We start from the raw sequence: 20,387 nt of genomic DNA on the forward strand, positions 1-20,387 counted from the left end.
TTCCCATTGCAGAAAACCATGGGGTACATTATGTCAATATGTCTTATTGCTGATGATGTTAACTTTAGTCTGTTGGTTAAAGGGGTGACTGCAAGTTTTCTTCACCATAAAGTTACTATTTTTCCCTTTGTTCTAATATTAATAAATATCTATTTTGGGAGAGATATCTTGACACTATGCAAATACTCTGCTTCTTCTTTAAGCTTTTACCCACTAACTTTAGCATCTATCTGGGGATTTTGCCTACAGCAATTTTACTATGGTGTTCTTATGGGGGAAATCTATTTTCCTCATCCCTTCCATATTTGTTAGTTTGAATTGTTCTGTAAAAAACAGTTGTCCCTTCTCCCTCATTTGTTTATTCATTCATTCAGTTATTTACTTATATCAATATGGGCAGACTGGAGGGTATTTATTTTATTTATTTTTTATTGTTTGGGTTTGTGATCTGAAAGCCAAAATCTCAACTCTGAAAATGGAGGGAAAGTCTTAGTATTATCACTAAGTTTGGGAACCAGAAACCTACTTTGTTGACTTAAGCCAAAGGATCTGAGAAAGGCACAGACTTGTTGGAAAGGCTGAAGAAGTAGCCTGGAAAGGGACAGACACTCAAGGCAGTCCCTGGGTTCCTCTGTGTCTCAGGAAGCCCACAGGCAGTGGCTGGGGACAGGACTCACCTTAGAATACCTCTGCTGGTGGGGACAGCACTGGCTGTCTTCAGCGTCTCTGTCATTCCAATCAGGATTCAAGTCTGGAGGTAGTGTCTGTCTGTTAGCTGGAGGAGGCGGGAGGCTGATGATTTTCATACCACAAGATTTACATAAGGAAGAGAAGAAATAGATGCTAGGTAGCCAGAAACCACCCACCTTTCAGTCCCTTGGAAGTCAACCCTTCTTGCCCTGTCCTCAGGAATAAAGGTCGAAGCTATGCTCTCAGTGTCATCTCCGAACCCACCATAAACTCTAAGGAAAATAAAATATAATTCCTCATGATATGATGTGGTATGTTAGAAAAGGCAGGGACCCAGTGCCTGGGTCAGCACTCTGGTCCCCTGAGCCTTCGCCGAATGTCTTCATGTCTCTGGGTGGGGCTTCACCTCTTCTACTGTGAAATGGGTATACCTGGCCTTACTAATCTCTAAGGTCTCTTGAGAGGCTAAGCATCTGTAATTAAGATTTCAAAATTCAAGTGCATCAGAGACCCATAATGGGTCAGGTCATATGAGAAGACGTGGAAGAAATGGGGCCTCCTAACCCTGAAAAACATAAAATTAGACACATGTCACAAAACCATGGATTCTTAATATTAAGGAAACCTTAGAGCAAACCCTATTGTGCGTGAGAATCACTTGGAGATCTTGTTAAAATGCAGGTTATGATAAAATGCAGTAGATCTGGCAGGGGACGCTTTGTCCAGGGACCATATTTGAATACCAAGCCTCTAGGGAAAATGGGGGGTTCTCAGCCTTGACAGCACATTGGAATCCCTTGAGGAGCTTTAAAAAGATACTTATGGCTGGCGTTCTCCCCCTCGCCCCCACCCCCTCCCGCATCCTCAACCGAGATCCTGATTCATTTGGTCTTGAGTGCAGCCTGGGCATTGGAAGGTTCAAAAACTCCCCGATGATACCAATACGCATAGATGCCTGAGAACCACTGCCGTTGTACAAACTTCTCATATTTGAGCACGCATCGCTTCACCTAGAGGTCTTGTTCAAACACAGCTCTCTGGGCCTCACCCCCAGAGAATCTGACTTACAAATCTCGGGTTGGGCCTCAAAAGTGCATTTCTAACAAGTTCCCAGGTAATACGAACTCGGCTGGTCAGTGGCTTTGGAGGACATCTAATTTAATAGCGATGTTTCCCGCGTGGGAAACCAAAATGAGGGGACTTGCTCAAGGTCTCTCCATACCAGATCTCCTGACTCTAGTCCCAGGCTTTTCCCTCAGCCCATCTTTCCAGCTTTCTCTTCTGCGTCCCGCTTTCTTCCCAAGTCCAATGCGGAGCCACTAAACGCCAATTCCAGCGGGTTCCCTGGGGCTCCACAGGGGCCGGTTTCCCTTCAGGGGAATGTCCTTGCAGAGCTGCCCCCACCCCGACGGTGCCCACGCGATGGGCAGGCTGGCACCGCCGCTGCGGGAGACGCTGCGCGCGGGACTCTACTGCGTCCCTCGTAGGCCTTGAATTCTCCACGGGGTGAGTCGCGGGCAGAGGCGGGTGTGAGGGTGCGCGCGGCCAGGAAGCCTCGGGGACCCGTTAGGACAGGGCTGTCACTCCAACGGGCGCGCTCCTCCGCCCCAAGCCCCACCCCCAGGTGAAGTGGCGCCGCCGCCCGAGCGTCCCTGGCCGCGGAAAGGGATTGGCGCGCCGCGGGGCGGGTTTGGGCGCGGAGAGGATAAAGGCGCCGCGCTGCTGAGCCTGGGTAGGGATTCTGCTCGCGGTGCTTCGACATTGGGCCACGTGCTGCTCCAGCTCCAGCTCCAGCGCCGCAGCGCAGCATCTCTGGGTGGCTGCGTCGGAAGGTCAGTGTGGAGGTGGCCGGAGGTTCCCCCCGATGGCTGTCCTGAAGGGCTGAGCACTCTTTGGGAGCAGAGGCCGACGTCGCGGGGCACCCTATTCCCGGCTAGCCCGATCCGTGTGACTCGGGCGCGGCGCTGCAGACTGTGTACTCCCCGGCGTGAGCGCGGGTCCCCAACCATCACTGTGGAACTGGGAGGTCAGCGCTTGGGCCAGGGGAGGTCCAGAGCTCTGCTGGAGTCCGCAGCGCAAGACACCCTGCCCCTTCCACTTTTTGGAAGGGCGCCCCCCTCCAGGGCATAGGGACAGGAGCGGCTGGACTCATAAAACCGGTTTATCCGGTCGTCTCTCGGGGAGAGTGGGGTCCTACTCCCTTTCCTCAGGGAGCCAGGCTGAGGTCAGAGACCGGTGGGTGGCTCGTCCCTGCGTCTTCTTGGGTGCCCTCTCCCCGGCAGGTGTGCTTGGGAAGACAGGGACGCCCGCCCCGCAGAGCCAGGCCTCCCTCTGCAGCTCAGGCTTAGAGCTCCGGGATACCCTCGCCCCGACACTTTGTCTTTCTGACCGTCCCCACAGTAAGGCCAGACTTCACCAGATCGTTGATGGAGTCTTTACATTGTTTGAGCAGCTTGCTAAGTTCTTTTCATAGATTGATGTTTATTAAATTCTTTCAACAGTCTAGTTTGGTGGTCCTATCATTGTCCCCTTTCTAAGGATGAAGAAAATTAAAGTTTGGCAAGGTAGTATATGTAGGCTCGCACGCAAGGGAGTGTGGTGCCTGGCCTTTGAAAACCCAGGCTGGTGGGTGCTCTCCTCCTGGGGAGGGGGCACGAGGAGCCGCGCAGGAGTGGGCAGAGGGTGGTGGGGAAGATGCCCACTGCGCGACCAGGGCCGTGTTTTCTTGTTTTCTCTCTTGGGTACCTGATCTCACTTCTTTTCTTGAGGAAGAAGAATGGGGGTGGGTTAGAGACTCAAGGAACCTGGTTTCCTCCCACCTCCTCTTGGTAACGAGTATCTGCCCGACCTTGGTCAGGTCAGTTCATTCTGCGAAATGCAGAAAAGATCCCAGCTTCAGGGTTACTGTGAAGGTTAAATAAGAGTTCAGGAAAGCAGGGGCTTGTCAACCCTCAGTAGTTATGAGGTGCCTGATTTTTCCCTTGGGTCATTACAATTAAGAGGACACATTTAATATTATTATTTAATGAACCAGAGATTTAAAGCTGAGACTGCCTTGCAAATGTGTTTTACAAGAATTATTGGTCCTTAAAGCAGAATTCGAGGTGAGAGAGCCCAGAGGACATGAACGTGGGCCTGTCCTTAGATGTGGGAGAGGGCACAGGGGCCTGGACGTTGCCACTAGGCAATGACTGAGCTTTTGTGAAAGCAGTTGCACTTAGCGCAGAGCAGGAAGCTCCGCCTTGAGGAATGAAGGAATGAAGGAATGAAAACAAGGAATGCAGGTTTGGAGCAGCTGACCATTCCTGGAGACCGCTCTGACTGGGAGAAAAGATAAAGGCAGTAGAACAATATGTTTCAGCGGGTTCATAAGTGAAGAAAAAACTGATGGGGGTTCAGTGGGACAAGGGCTTGGGAGTTTGGACAAGACTGGGGTTCGGAAGGCAATTGAACTGTCAAGTCTCTGGGGCAACACTGATCTTCATTGGGTGAATTTTCTAGCTCCTCAGTAATATGTGTACGCACAGACCATTTCTTGGGGCCAGAGACTTTTGTTTTTTAATTTAAATGTTATTTCAAATTGTGGTTTCAGTCACATGACAAAATTTACCACGTTAACCATTTTTAAGTGTCCGGTTCCGTAATGGCAAGTATAGTCATATTGTTGTACAACATCCTTAGAACTTCTTCATCTTGCATAACAAACTATGCCGATTAATTAAACACTAACATTCCTTCCCCTTTTGCCCACCCCTTGGCAACTACCTTGCTACTTCCTATCTCTGATTTTTGACTGCTTTCGATAACCCATAACTCACATAAGTGGAATCACACAATATTTGGCCTTTTGTGACTGGCTTATTTACTACTTAGCATAATGTCCTCAAGTTTCATCCATGTTGTCGCATGTGACAGGATCTCCTTTTTCAAGGCTGAATAACATTCCACTGCATGTATATACCACATATTCTTGATCCATTCATCCATCAGGGGCTAAATACTTTTAGCTTCATGCTTAATGTACTGGAGACATTACTTAATACACCCTTATTTACTATCTCCGTAGCTAAGAATGATTAGAGATAGAAATTTGGGAAGATCACAAGACAGCAAGAACATTAAGGGAAACTGAGGTGCATCCTCAGGGAAAAGGCCTATTTTGTTGGTCTTTAATATTTCAGATTGGAGCTTCTTTTATTATTCCTGAAACAGAATTGTCTATCTTCAGAACAATCACAATTGAAGTAAGTGTTCCCTAAGAAAATAAGTAATTTTTTCTGAGAACAGGTGCATTCTATTTTTTGTAGTATAGACAAACCCCTTATATTTCTTGTTTTCTCCTTCCTATCTGCCCGTTCGACAGTGTGTGGTGAATACTGACACGCGTGAGGCACTAATAGGAATTGCTCAGCAGAGCTCACAGCTGATGAGAGAGGCAGCCATATTGTCTCCTGGCCATTAAAACCAACACATCCCAAACCAAACTCATTTCTCTTCTCGCGTGACCTGCTTCTACAGGAAGCTCATTCTTGCATCAGCACAAATTAGAGACCTCAGTATGATCCTTCTCGATTCCTTTACCATCCCCCTGCCATATCCAAACAATTACCAAAACCAGTTGAGCTCTGAGTCTATCTCTATCACCCCCACCCTCTTGGTGATGCCACTAGTATTTCAGTTCTGCTGTGGTTCATGTACATAAGGATGTATTCCAGGAGATGGGAGAGGTTGTATCGTAACCACCCTACAGAGGCCTGGTTGGGGAGGCGTTCCATTGTTTCTGGAGGGGAGTCTATTGACCTGTTTCCTGTTTATCCTTTTGCAGTTAAAGTTAACAAGGTGTTTGGGAGAGAGAGACTATGGACTATCATCTGATCGTTAAGGAGGGACTGAAAGTCTTCTTTGATGGTTTCCCTATATAAATTTAGTAACTAGCGTGGCAAAGGAAGTATTACTTTAGAACAATTATTCTAAAAGTGTGATCTGGGGAATGCTGGGGTTCCCTGAGATCTTTCATAGGGTCTGTGAGGTCAAACTATTTTCAAAATAATACTAAGAAGTGATTTGCCTTTTTCATTCTTTCTCTACAAGTGTACAGTGGAGTTTTCCAGAGGCTACATAACTTGTGATGAGCTTTTCCTCTGATGGCTTATGAAAGGTGTGCTTGTATATTCTTGTGTTTCTAGAATCTTGTAAGGGTAGTAGGCTTAGGGTATACATGTGTACATTTTCAGAGATGAACTCGGTTTGTTCTTAGCACTTCTACTGTGCATTTACTCGCTACCTTCAGTTATATCTGCTGTCATCTGTGACCTCATTTTCTTTTAATAAGGCATTACTTTCAAATTCCTAAGCTTTCCTTGTGCCTATAGGAAAAAACAATAAAAAGTAAGTATACTTTGTAGTTTTGATTTGAAAACTTTACTGAATTTTTAAATGGTATAAAAATTTTCTCAAATTAACTATTTTATTCTAAAATAAAAGGATGTTAACTTATATAATTTTTATATTTAAGGATACATTGTTGACTTAAAATGGGGGTGTTAGAGCACTTGATTTTTCTACTCAAAGCTACACCATCCATGTCTGTAAATGCTGAAAAAAAATGAAATAACATATCAGAGTTCCTTGACTTGTGGAAGGAAGGGATTTACTCTAGAGAAATGGGCAAATCTAAAGACATAAAAATATGAATGCTTTCCTCAGTTTTACGGAACTTTTTTTAATAACATGGTGCCAGTAACATTATTCTGAAACCAACCAGTCAGAGTTATCTAAACAAAAATGAATTGACTGGCTTAAATGATGAGCTCTTTAGAAGCCAAAAATTATTCATTACAGCTTCCCAAACTAGAAATGAAAAAGCTATTGAAACATCTAACAGGATAAGTTATCAAATTGCAGTGGCCGGAGAAACACACAATAAAGCTTTGTTCGGATGAAAAAGCATTGAAAGAAATCATAGTGCCGCCACTTTGTAATAACACAGAAATTTGTCAAATTAAACATTTAGCTGCAGACATGAAGACTGAGTTAGTATCTTAATAGAAATGTATTGTTGCTTTACAGATGGAAGAATGTACAGTCATGGCTGGATTTACCATTTTGTTTGTATTCTGGTATCAGCTCCAAACCAATCATCAAAGAATATCTTTTTAGTGAATGCTTGCCATCAAACACAAGCAGGGACAACATATTCAGTATAGAATAACTTTTTGAATTTCATGGTGTACTCTGGAACACCTGTGCTTCGTTTGCATTGATGATGCAAATACAGTACTGGATAAAACTACTAGTGCCTTTGCACAAACCAAGGCCGTGGCAACAAACGGTACCAGTTCACATGGTATTCTTCATAAGCTTTCAAGAAAAAAAGAAAAAAAATTGCCAGTTTTACTTAAGAATGCCCTTTATGGAACAGTAAAAATGATGGATTTTATTCTATCTTGACGCTTGAGGACATATCTTTTTAGTATGCCATGTGCTGAATGAATGGACTTGTTCTGTATTGGAGTGTGATGGCTGTCTTGAGGTAAAGCATGTGTATGATTGAGTTGTAAGCTGAAATGAACCCCCTTTTTTTCATAGAGAACCATTTTTGCTTCAAAGAATGACAGACAAACTGTGGTTATTCATTCTTGGCTAATTGAAATACGTTTTCTAAAACAAAATGAACCAAGTGAGCCTGTGACTTCAAGGAAACAACTAATGGTATTTGTTGCCAAGTAACTTGTGTCTACCACCATGAGCTTGCTAGCCTCCCAATACTTAGGAATTTTCTGATGAGATCAGTGGTGATTTTGATGCTATGTAGGGAAGAGTGTTAACATTTGGAAGCTCTGCATAAATCACTGAACGAGTATTTTCCAAAAGACCAATGCATGAAACTGCAAAATCATGCAGGGGTAAAAGATCCATTCAAAGTATTAGATAGACCATTGGGTTTTAATGTAACAGAGTCTGCAAGGTTCATTGCTATGGCTTCAGATTCTACATTGCAACTAACCTTTAAGAAACTACCATGTGTTGAGTTTTGGATATCAAAAATGAGTATCCAGAATTATCTGAAAAAGCTTTTAAAATTCTATTCCTTTTTCCCACTACTTTGCTGTGTGAGTCTGGATATTCTTCCATAAAAGCAAAAAACAGATTGAGTGCAAAAACAAATGTTAGAATCCAGCTGTTTCTATTAAGGCAGACATCAAAGAGATGTACAAAATGTAAAACAGTGGCACTCTTCTCACTAATTTTTTTTTTGTTTTGAAAATATAGTTTCATAAAAATATGCTTGTTAACATGTTTATTGGTTTTAAATGAATTCAGACGTTAAACATTTCTCAGTTTTGCTTTCTAATACAGGAAACATTGTTAAATATAACCCACATAAACAAAAGCTCATTGTAGTCCTCAATTTTTAAGAGTGTGAAGGAGTCCTGAGTCCAGAAAAACTTGAGAACTGCTGCCTTAAGAGTATTAACTTGAACTTGGCAGTAGCGATATAATCTTGACTTAGAAAAGCTATATGCTGTAGATGGTAGGAAGGGTTTGGTTTGGTTTGTTTTTAATGTCCGTGCATTGTTAATCAACACAATCCCACATGAGGGGCAGCAGTGCTGCTTGGTGGTGAAGCACTGGGTTCTGGAGGGGTGGTGGTTGCCGTGGTTAAATCCCGTAGTGTAGGGAAGCACTCACTGGGATATACTGGGCATCAAATGTGAGCTATTAATGGCAGTGGAATAGGAAGGACCAATTCAATTATGAACTGCCCACATCGTTCAACTAAAACACTTTATGGTCAATTAGGAATTTTTGCCTCCTTCCTGCTTTCTCCTTGTGGGGAAAGAGAAGATGAATAGAGTTGTACCTATTTCATATCTTCAGAGTTTGCCTTTTCCCTGACTACCATCGCCTCAACCTTTAAAAGAAAAAAAAAAAAAAACGAATAACTTTTTCAGCTGTGGCCATTTATCATTTTGTTTTTGGCATTGAGCACTGCCTTTGAGTTTCAAGTGTTCCGGTAAATCTAGCTGCTTCTTTGCTTCCATGCCATCCCCTTGAACTTGGTGAAATAAGTGACTTTGAGAATCAAAGTTCTTACCTGGACTCGGGTGTCAACACGACTGCAAGGATGTTCTGGGAGGAAAGGAGAAAACGGTTTTTCTAAATAATCCTTTTGAAAGGGATGACATTAAAACAGAAATTAGTCACAGCTTACTAAATATTGCCGGGGGCCTTTTTATCTTAAGCATCTGCTTTTCTAATCTGGTTCATTCTAAAGATAACATCTGAGTGTTTGCTCGAGATTTACAGGGCACTGTGTTATTTAACTTGAGACCTACTTGTACTCTCTGACGGTGTGTGGACCAATTGATAACAGTTGTTTAGATCTAAAGCCTGCCCTAGGATCCACGGACTTGGTGTTTCTGGGGTGTGCAGCTCTCTCCGCTGTGACATTAGATCCCAGCTGATATCAGCCTTACGCAACTCCACTTCTGTCTCCGTCCAGCCTTTGTGTGCCTGCACTTTGTATGAGTAACGTTTTATTTCTTTTTCACAGGGCCTGACTCACAGTAGGCTCTTGACTGGCACACTCAGCAGTCTCTTTAGTTCAATTCATGAACCCAAAACATGGCTTTGCTCATGAACTGACCATCTTAGTGTTAATTTTGGTTAAAGAGTTGATGTTTTGAGGGTTCGGGAGAATAAAAGGTAACGTAATGAACACGGCTCCTTTTCTCTTACAGGGTACTTGAAGAGAAAATGCCAGTGGTCATTAGGACGCTGCGGCAAACTGTATGCCAGGTGCTGCAGAGCACAGCCTGCCGCTGTCGGAAGGCTGCCCTGCCCGGCCTGTTCCCGGGCCCCTCCCCTTGGCAGCTTCCAGCCGATGCCAACTTCCACTCTGCCTCTTTCTCTGAAACAGACCAGCCACGTGTCTTAATTACAGGTTGCGTTTTCCCCTTTTTTCCATGGATTATTTTGTGGCTGATGATTTTCTTTGCAGCTTCTTTGTGGCTATGTATGTGTTTTCAGAATGTCTAACATGCCACCAGCTGGCACTTATTAATCAGAAACTCCCTTTTCCACTTGTGACTTCCTCCGGAATCTTGCAAATCTCAAATCTTCATTTTGTCACTGTTGCCAGCGCTTGATTTCTTCCCTGCCATTATTTTTTATTGTCTGAGGGAGGGCCGTGGAAACTGGGGGCCCAGAAGCTGCTTTGGAACTCGGTTCCCCATCCCTAGTTTCACGGAGAGGGAGTGTGCAGGGACTAGAGTATGGATTCTGGAATCAGAAGCATCTTTTCTTGGGCAAACTCCGCAATCGAAACTCAGTGTCCTTCATCCCAAGCAGTAATTGCACATTCGTGTGTTGGAGAAGATAAGTTAGGGGCTGTCTGGAGGAACTCGCCCCCCATCTCATATTGCTGTGTGTCGCACCCTCGCCAGACTTGCTTCCTGATCCTCCTTACCTGGTGTCCACCCAACACATGATTCTATTCCCTCCTCACTCCAAACTTGACTCTGTCACTCCCATGGACTTCTAGCCAGTCAAGCCCACCTCTGATTTAATTTACCCCTGTTATTTCCTTCTTGCCAGGTTTTCTTCTCTTGGCTTCTCGTCACAGTTGGTGTGTGTGTGTGTTCCTTTGCCTCCTACTCTCCTCCCACTGTGAACGGGTTTCCAGTGTAGTCAGCTCCCCTCTGCACTTCCCTCTGTGAGTCACCCAGCTTGTCTGTGTGTTGTTTTCTTCCCTCCTACCCCCACTAACGAAGCATCTTCCCGGGCCCATGTTAGCATCAGTGGGCCTAGTTTTAGTTCCATGTTAACCAGTGCTTACAGGAAATCCTATTTTCTGTATCTTCCTGCCTCAGTAATTTCTCTCAGATGAAATTTATGATTTTGTTCCCCCAAATGTGTTCCCAACCCACTAGCTCTCCTGTTTTTATCAGTGGCATTTTTAATGCCATTTTGTTTATGTTAGTGACTCCTTACCGATTCAGTTATCAGCCTTTTTTTTTTTCAGATGATTTCTTGGTTTGGGTCCTCCTCTCTCTCCTTTCACATCCCATTCTAGTTTTAATGGAGGATGGGGTTCTGGAAAATCCCATCAGAGGTTGATATAAACTATTATATTTGTGTTTGAGTATTTTGTTACCCGTAGCAGACAAGCTTCAGAACCCATCTAATAATGAAGGCAAGGATGGGAGTGAATTCCTGGCCCGAGGAGCCAGAAAGTTGTCCAGTTTTCTTGTGATTTTTCTGTTTCTGCACCCTGCTCCTCAGGCACTCTATGTGGGTGAGAGCTTTGTCTCTGAAACTAATATTACCTGTATTCATTTCTGTCCTCCCTTGGAGGAGGTAATTCGATTCTATCAGGGCAACCTAGGGCTTTCCCTAATAAGCTAAGACAACAAATAGAGTCTTATTTCATGATTACATTCTGGGAATAATTGCATTGGTTAGATTTAGATTAAAGTTTTACTTCTTTTCCCTTCATCTAGGGGGTCTTGGCCAGCTGGGAGTGGGGCTTGCTAACTTTCTGAGGTAAGAGCCCTAAAAGTGAAAATTTTAAAACTGAAATTTAAAATTTAAGTTTTCAGTATGGGAAGCATGTCTTTGCTACCATTTAACTATGTAATCTTTTCTCTCCTTTCTTGCCCCTTACTGTTTTTAAGATCTCCTATCTAAATGACGTTTAGAATACATTTCATTTTGCCTCCTAGGTAGACATTATTGCAGGTCCTTGACTCAGCATCCCCTATACTGATCAGTTACCCACCCTCTTTTCTAACTAAGGCAGAGTAAGACACAGAACTCCAGAAGAATCACTTGATTTTTAGATGTTTGGGGGCAGAGGGATATGCGTCCAGAAACTGACAAGAACAGTGTGGGATTCAGAGAGAGTGGGATGAAAGGATAAGGGAGGAGAGAAAGATGAGGAGGGAGAGGAAAAAACTTAGGGGTACTGGTGGCAAACATAGGGGTGAAAATGGGGTGATAGTAGAAATAGAAGATGGGGCCATGAGTAGGCAGAGGGAGGCCTGAGTGTGGCCCGCACTGAAGGTGTGTGTGTTTGGGAAGAAGAGGGAGGAAAGGCATGAAAAGGAGGGATTTGGAGGCTAAATACAGGAAATTACACTTCCTGTTTGAAAGACTGTTTTCATAGGACAAATTACATCCTAGATATACTAACTTATGTGTATTGATTTTAGGAAACGATTTGGGAAGGATAATGTGATTTTGTCTGACATAAGGAAACCGTCTGATCACATCTTCCGCAGTGGTAAGAGGTCATTATGGCTTGCTTTTATTTTTATCTTTAATTTTCAAAGTACAGTTGGAAGGGCAGCTCGTGGAATCAGGGTGGGCAACAGCTCATAACCAGGCTTGTGAATTAAAGAAAGAGGGGTTATTGAGGCACAGTTGTGTCTCTTAAAAAATTTTCGTCTTTTTGTTCTCGGTAGTTCTGTACAATGTCTACAATAACACTGCTGCTTATTCAAGTGTTATAAGAACATGAGAGTTCTTCTAAACATGAGGTAAAATTTTGGAATAATGTCTTTGGATATCATTTGGAGTAGTATCTTTGAAATAAAAACTTTGATTCCTGTCTTTTTGAGTTTTTAGTTAACTTCTTGGTTCAGAGAGCAAACAAGCACAAATCACGTTCTGTAAGGAAGAAAAGGAACTTAAAAATTTTGGAGAGGAGCGGCTGGTTAGCTCAGTTGGTTAGAGCACAGTGCACTTAACAAGGTTGCCGGTTCGATCCCCACATGGGCCACTGTGAGCTGCGCCCTCCAGAACTAGATTGAAACAAATACTTGACTTGGAGCTGATGAGTCTTGGAAAAACACACTTTGGAAAAACACACTTAAAAAAAAGTTTAAAAAAATTTTTTGGAGAAATTAATCCTCATATTTCAACATGGACTTGCGCTTAAATTACTGCACGCACACACACACAAATACAAATCTCAAACTCCTGTAGTCAAGTTTTCCACTAGCTCAGAATCATTTTTATAATGTCTTCTAATCCCGCCTGGTTCAGTGTCATCCTTTAGCAACTTCCAATGGGGAAGAGCAGTAATTTGCTATCAGTGGGGAAAATTGGCATTGAACAAAATCGGCTCCACCTCTCGCCTAACCAGATATGATGAAATCATGATTGGTCATTCTTCTGTACCATGGTTTTTTGTGTTTTTTTTTCCAACCCATTTCTCTATTCCTTTTAAAATTTGTAACTTTTAAGCAGAGTGAAATCACTCTGCATGTAGGATTGGTATTAACAGTACCAACTGGAACCAGCTGCCTGGTTATGACATTTCTTCCACTTACTCTCTATTTGATCCTGGCAAGTTTTAACCACTCTGTGCCTCAATTTCCTTGTCAGTAAATGTATCTGCCTCAAATGCCATGTGAGAGCTAAATATACAGAGAGCCCTTACAATAGTGCCTGTAAGTCGAAATCCTATTTAAGCAATAGCTATTATTAGCTGTGGGGTGGTTGGAGTTGGTGATTCTTCCATAACAAAAATGCTACATGGTGTCCAAGTGGTTCGGTTATCCAGTTGGTACTAGTGGAATTCACAAGTCAACAGCGGAGAGGGGAAAGGTCCATTTAGCTCTTCAAACCCCAAACTTTTTTTACTTCTATGGTTTCACCATTTTCCTTGTAGGTCCATTTATTTATTCCGACATTCTGGATTACAAGAATCTTAGAGAGACAGTGGTAAACCATCGCATTACCTGGTTGCTTCATTATAGCGCTTTGCTCAGTGCAGTTGGAGAAGCAAATGTATCCTTGGCAAGAGCTGTCAATATCACAGGTAAGTCTCTGAATCTTGCCCAAAATGATCTGTTTCCCAATTTTTCCAGTTCTTTCGTAAAAGATTTTTCAGATTGTGATACTGTCTATTGGTTTCAGGATTGCATAATATTCTGGATGTTGCCACAGAACACAATTTGCGATTGTTTGTGCCCAGCACGATTGGAGCTTTTGGACCCACTTCTCCCCGGGACCCAACCCCTGATCTCTGCACCCAGAGACCAAGGACAATCTACGGGGTGTCCAAGGTCCACGCGGAGCTCATGGGAGAAGTATGCATTACTTGGCCAGATGTCTCAGTGTTTCCCTTTCTACTCTTTTTGTCTCAAACACCTGCTGATTCATCCTTGGAGGGGACTTTCCTGCTCCCCTGGTTCTAGCCCCCAGAAATTCTCCTAAACTGATTGTTTGCCAAGCAGCAGGTACGATAGCCCCAGAAGAACTCCTCAGCCATATGGTAATATTCACGCCTCTGAAGGCCCCTCAAATGGCATTTGCTGCCCGTTTTATTTGTACTGCACTATTCTTTCAGGCTCCACTATTGGTAGTTATTGGTGGTAGTTTAAAAACTTTATATTATGGAAAACTTCAAACGTCTTTTTGGTTTTATTTTATTTTTTTATACTTTGTCTTTGTAACTCTATAGCAGACTTTTGTTGGTGTCTGATCCTTTAGCTGATATATCACAGTCATTGCTCTCGTGTCACCCACTGTCCTCCCCTGTACTCTTTGCAGTGCTTCATGTCAGGGACCTGCTCATGGAGAATTGTGTAGGACAATGAGCAGGGACTCCCTTCCAATAAAAGGCTGGAAATCCCTACTGTAAGCTGATGTATTATTTACCATGTTGATGGATCTGCAGAATGATGGTTGTCTGAAGATAAAAACTGAAGGGTTATTAAAGAAAAATGAGCGACACTTAGAAATTCTAGAATCTTCCTTTCCTTTAGGAGAATTGTAGTATAACTGCATGGGATAATACTTCAGAAAAAGTCTGTTATTTCTTTGTATTGCTGTATCTGATTTGAAAGATTCTTTTAAAAGTGAGTTTTCTCTTTTTTGTAGTATTATCATTACCGGTATGGGCTAGATTTCCGATGCTTGAGATATCCCGGCATCATTTCAGCTGACTCCCAACCTGGAGGAGGAACAACTGGTACGTGTTGTTTCCTGTCTCTTTTGTGTGTAAGATAGACTTTCTGTGTGTAAGACGGGGAAGAGTGCTGATGAATCTGTCATCTTTTTAGCCATATGCTGACTGAGTTTCTGCATCCTCTCCAGGAAGGGCATCTAGAAGCTCATTGTATCCTATTGACTTACACTTGCCAGGGTTGTAAATCCAGCTCAGGTCAGCCACCCACAGTGCTGGAATCAAACAGATAATATTCGAGAGCAAACGTGTTACCCACAATGTAGGAAGACAGCAAATAAGAAATAGCCTCTTTCTTTGAATACAGCCTTTATTTCTTAATACAGAGAACCTTATTGAAATGGAATCTATACATTGCATAGTTAAAAGGAACATAAGTATTGTTAGTAGTAGTAGTGGTAGTATCGTTGGTTTGGACTCAAGCATGCATTATATTCAGTAACTCCTACATTAGAAATCCTTCCCATATGAGGGATCCTGAGATGCAATATAAAAGATATTTGCCAAAATCTGAAAGAATTTAAAGGAGTCTCTGTTTTGGTTACTTTTAAAAAGCTTTTGCCTTAATGTGCTTCTCCAAGTACGTACTGGGAACCCCTGGGGATCCCTGAGATCCTTTTCAGATGTCCAAGAGGTCAAAACTATTTTTATGTGACTACTGAGATGTTATTTGCCTTTTCACTCTCCTTTACAAGTGTACCGTGGAGTTGTTCAGAGGCTATGTGACGGTGATAGCACAGCAGACTGAATACAGAAGCAGATGGGGAGCTCCAGTTATCTCCTATTAAGCCAGATAGTAAAGAGATTTTCAAAACATGAAACATGCCATTCTTCTCACTTAATTTTCTTTGGTTTGGAAAATATGTTATTATTTACATAAAATGTCATACATATGAAGTTTCAGTTCACTTCTGATGTAGTAACTATTGATATAATTCACGTTAATAAAACCTCTTTGGGGGTCGTCAGTGTTTTATTTTTTAAGAGCATAAAGAGGTTTTGAGAGTAAGCTGTTTGAGAACTACTGCCCTACTCCACGAGGCTCGTTCATGATTTTGTTCTAAGCCAGGATTCTCTTTCAGACTACGCAGTCCAGATTTTCCACGATGCTGTGAAAAATGGCAAGTTCGAGTGCAACCTGAAAGCCAACACGAGGCTCCCAATGATGTACATTGATGACTGCATTAGGGCCACCCTGGAAGTGATGGAAGCCCCGGCAGAGTCCCTCTCCATGAGGACCTACAACGTCAACGCCATGAGCTTCTCCCCCGAGGAACTGGCCCAGGAGGTCCTGAAGCACGTACCAGAATTCCAGATCACCTACAACGTGGATTCTGTTCGACAGGCGATAGGTTGGTACAGCATTGCAAACCCTTCAAAACCAAAATTAAACTTCAGTTTGCACTATGAGTCCCTGGAGAACATAAACTGTGGAGGATAAGGAGAGCATAGTGCCTTCCCAGGGGTCCTGACACATTCTGGAGAAGGAGCAATTGTTGAGCCAAAGCCTGTAGATGCTGCAGTTTTGGGAAATGATATCTAAAGGGGGTGGAGTAGCTTCATTCCAAATAAACAACAGCTTGTCAACATTTTACAGTTTAAACATAAAACATGAAGACATAAGATGCAAACCGCCCTGGGTTTTAAATGCTGTCTGTGCCATTCTGCGGCTCTGAGCACCATTGAGTATAAGATTCCTACCTTATGAGTTTGCTTGTGGTTTTAATAGTATGTGACAATTCACAGTGTCTGACAGTAGACAAGTAATACAATCTTCCAATCTAAGAGGGTGACTATGTGTGTGCATAGTAGCTGCCATGGTCTGCTCAAAAGGGGCGTTTGAAAGACGGAATTTCTTGTGTGGTACCTTGTGTGATAGACCTTTCGATAAAATTGTTGGAGACCTTTTCACAACTCTAGAGCCTGAAAAACTTAAGCTCTTCTTCTATATCTTTTCCTAGCCGACAGTTGGCCAATGAACTTTGATGACAGCAATGCTCGGAAGGACTGGAGATGGAAACATGATTTTGATCTTCCAGAGTTGGTGACGACCATGTTGAACTTCCATGGTTTCGATACCAGAGTTGCTCAAGCTAACTGAAGGAATCAAAAGAAAGAGCTTGTGCATCCTGGACCTCTGTCGAGGGAAAACAGTAGTGACCTTAAGGTTAAAGACCCCTAAGAACCTAGATTATTGGAGTCAAAGGCCTCATAGGACTAAATTTTGGCAGCTCACACTGAACTGTCAGAGAATCGAGTTGGCTTTGGCATCTTCACAATGCTGTCGGTTAGGTGGTAGGACTTGTAAAGCTTTGCTGTTTGCCTAAACTTATCCAAACACACATATCACAGAATGAAGACTGAAGTCGTAACAGTTTCTATTTCCCTAATTAAAATGAAGTGACCATTTCTGGGAAGGTGAAAAGTATGTGACGGTTGTGTTTAATTAAATTTCATTTAAATATCACTCCTAAGACTCTATTATTCTCTTGATTAGAGACTACAGATTACATTTTAGAGACTATCAAAGATGCTCTCCTAATTTAAAAGTATTCTTTCCTATCCCATCAAAACATAAAATGTGTTTGATATCTTTATTAATCCCATGTTCACAATGCTGAAGAGATTTTTAACACTTTTTCAAAAATGATCATTTCTCATTTATTTTTCTGTAAGAAAATATGTCTGTAGGAAATTAAGAATATAAAAGATGAGGTAATGAGTAAAGGACATGTCACCTCTTCTTTTGCTTGCCTTCCCATTAGTGAGCTATGGGAATTAGCAGGAATATAATTCCCTTTCCTGACAATGTCAGTCTCAGAGGAGCTTGTCTAAGTATGCAGGTTTCTGGGCTCCACCCCTTCACATTGTCTCAATAAATGGGGACGGCATCTCGAAGTGCCACTAGTCCTATTGCAGCTCTGGCCCACTTGTGGAGACCAGTTCCAAACACTATTTTCTAAAGAGAGCTTTCTTGTTACAGGCTTTTTTATATACTCTTAGACTGAGACTTCAGAGGAGCTACTCTAAACCCTCAGAAGCCAGTACTGTATAAATATATACAGATTTCCTGTTTTTCCAGCCACCTCAGGACGTGCTACATGTGGAATCACTAGAAGGTGAAACTGCACAGATGAATCATAGGTATATTGGTAAACAGCTGTCAAGGATTAAAAGGCATTTATTATATGTGCTTAATGACAATGTTATGTGTTTGGAATTTTTAACAGCTAGGCAGAAACGTAATTTTCCTGGAGGCATAACTGGATTTATATTTAACATATAACTGGAGAACTTCTAGATAATTGAATTATTTAATAATAGTTATGTTGATATAATTCTTCCCCTTACTTAGCATAATTAACCTTACATTTCTATATTTTATTTTCTAAAACCGAACAGATAGTAATGAGCTTTTCTGTTTTACAGCTTTTTTGAGATATATTTCGTATACTGTAAAATTCAGTATATGGTAATTAGCTGTATATAGTAATTAGATTTTTCAGTATATTCACAAAGTTGTGCAGCCATCACTATAATCTAATTTTAGGCCATGTCAGCATCCCACAAAGAACCACATACTAGCTCTCCTCACCCTAGGCAACCAACAGTTTACTTTCTGGGTCTACGGATTTGCCTATTCTGGACATTTCACATCAGTGGAATCATACAATATATAGTCTTTTGTGAATGGCTTCTTTAACTTAGCATAATGTTTTCAAGGTTCACGTTATAGCGTGTATCAGTATTTCATTTACTTTTACTGCACTTGATTTCATCACTACATAGTATTCCATTGTGTGTACATACCACCTTTTGTTTTGTCTGTTCATCAGTTGAGGAATGTTTAGGTTGGTTAATTGCACTTTTTAGTTATAAATAATATTGTTATGAATATTTGTAGATAATTGAATTTTGAAGCTCATTTATTTCTTACTGTTTACAGTTTGAAAAACAGTTCTTAAGCTCTTGTAATTAATTCTTAGTTATCTTAAAGGAACAGAAATTAATTTTTTCCTTCCATGAGAAGGGAAGAAGGAACTGACTTGACTGACCCTTTTCTTTAGACCCTGCTCTTCCCGCGTTTCCTCCACGTTCCTTGGGTGACCTTGTAATTGGGGCCCTTTGGAAGGATTTGTTCCAGAATGGCTATAGAGTTTATAAATCTATAAAGGCCTCTTCAGGAGAACCTCAAAGAAGCGTGTAAGAACAAGGAATGCTTTGAATTATATGGATGATTCTTCTGACATCTTTGCATTCTAATTAAGACTGAACTGAGAGCTGCCCTTTCTATCTAAACACTTTCTATCTGGTGCACACCTTGAAGTCCCAGGCGATGACTCAATCTTTTACTATAAGAAGCTTTCCTTTCTGTTGGGAAAAGGGGTTTTTATGGTTAATTTAGAAATGATCTGAAGAAGGGGAAAGTGTGAGTTTAACCACACTTTTTTTAATTTTAAATTAGAAAAGGAAGAATACAAATGTTGACTTTGCTCTGATGTCTTTCACTTCGAAGATTTCCACAGACAAACGATATGGTTATTAGTTCTGCTAATGTGTTTTCTGTGTAGCATTGCCGTGATATGACTTTGTGTCATTCCACAAACAGCACAGCCTAATGACTGCCAGCAATTATACTGTTTAAAATCAAGAAATAGGCCCTAGGCAACAAATATTATTGCACTACTTCAGACACTTACTGTAGAAGGGGGTGGATGCTAATAGTATTTTTTAACACGCTTAGGCCAGATTGACAACTTGTTATTGTGTTTTATGGTAAGGGCATAAGTGTTTTTTTAAATAAAAATTTTTTAATTTGTTCATTTAAAAATGTGCTTATTAAGAATTTAAACAACTAAAAGTAATATAATGAAAAAAGTTGTCTTCTCTAAATGCAATCAATAACTGATTCAACAGTATAGTGTATATTTGTATTTCCCAGTGCTTATACAACATAGTAACAGATAGAGAAACTTTTTTTTCCATAACTACAAAAGTAGTGCTAAGACAAAATCAACAAGTTTTGGAAAAGAATAATTTGCAATCCTTGCCAGCTAACAGACTAGCTGTTGTTTCATATTCCTATCCATTCTTCTCAGATATCTTACAAGTAAATTAAATATTTACCATTTAAAATATTTAATAGTTACCATTTAAAAATAGCCGCATAATACCCATTGAATGGGCGATCATAATTGTGTAATCAATCCACTATTTAATTGCTTTATTTAGAAACCCAGAAATACAATTACTAGGTCAAGGGGTATAAACACTTCACTTGCCTCTTAATTTTACATACTCAAATTTCTATTAAGAAAGAGTTGAATTAATTTACGATGAGTGGCTTGGGTTAAGTTTTTAAGAAAGAAACAAACAGAAAAAAAAAAAAAAATTTACGATGAAATTCTGCTCTACCATCTGCACCCCTTCTCTTGGTACAGACTTATGTACCAATATATAGTTTGCATTTATTTAAAAGTTTTAATTTTATAAAGGTTTTGGGAATATAAACTCTATTTTTTGCTGGAGAATCTTAAGATTCTAATTGGTATTTATCCAAAAAATATGAAAACACTAATTTGAAAAGATATATGCACCCCTATATTTTTTGAAGTGTTAGTTAACAATAGCCAAGATACGGAAACAACCTAAGCGTCCTTCCATAGATAACTGGATAAAGAAGATGTAAAATAAACACACACACACACACACACACACA

General features: G+C 41.3%; 1 protein-coding gene across 1 annotated transcript; it reads left to right on the forward strand.

The window, feature by feature from the left end:
* The first annotated feature begins 2,364 nt into the window (after positions 1 to 2,364).
* On the forward strand, positions 2,365 to 19,993 carry LOC117037487 (L-threonine 3-dehydrogenase, mitochondrial). Its single transcript, XM_033133502.1, has 9 exons — positions 2,365 to 2,522; positions 9,435 to 9,637; positions 11,196 to 11,238; positions 11,907 to 11,977; positions 13,370 to 13,519; positions 13,618 to 13,790; positions 14,584 to 14,674; positions 15,751 to 16,020; positions 16,630 to 19,993. The coding sequence occupies exons 2-9, from the start codon at positions 9,451 to 9,453 to the stop codon at positions 16,767 to 16,769; spliced, it is 1,125 nt and encodes a 374-aa protein (XP_032989393.1). The 5' UTR covers positions 2,365 to 2,522; positions 9,435 to 9,450; the 3' UTR covers positions 16,770 to 19,993.
* Positions 19,994 to 20,387: the final 394 nt, after the last annotated feature.

Source organism: Rhinolophus ferrumequinum, chromosome 18 (assembly GCF_004115265.2).
Source record: "Rhinolophus ferrumequinum isolate MPI-CBG mRhiFer1 chromosome 18, mRhiFer1_v1.p, whole genome shotgun sequence".
NCBI lineage: Eukaryota > Metazoa > Chordata > Mammalia > Chiroptera > Rhinolophidae > Rhinolophus > Rhinolophus ferrumequinum.

Bases quoted from the DNA above. Each gene is read 5' to 3' on its own strand.
- LOC117037487 (XM_033133502.1), top strand. From the start codon at position 9,451: ATGCCAGTGGTCATTAGGACGCTGCGGCAAACTGTATGCCAGGTGCTG. The intron at 11,978-13,369 runs GTAAGAGGTCAT...TTTTCCTTGTAG, and splicing joins TGATCACATCTTCCGCAGTG to GTCCATTTATTTATTCCGAC. The intron at 13,520-13,617 runs GTAAGTCTCTGA...TATTGGTTTCAG, and splicing joins AAGAGCTGTCAATATCACAG to GATTGCATAATATTCTGGAT.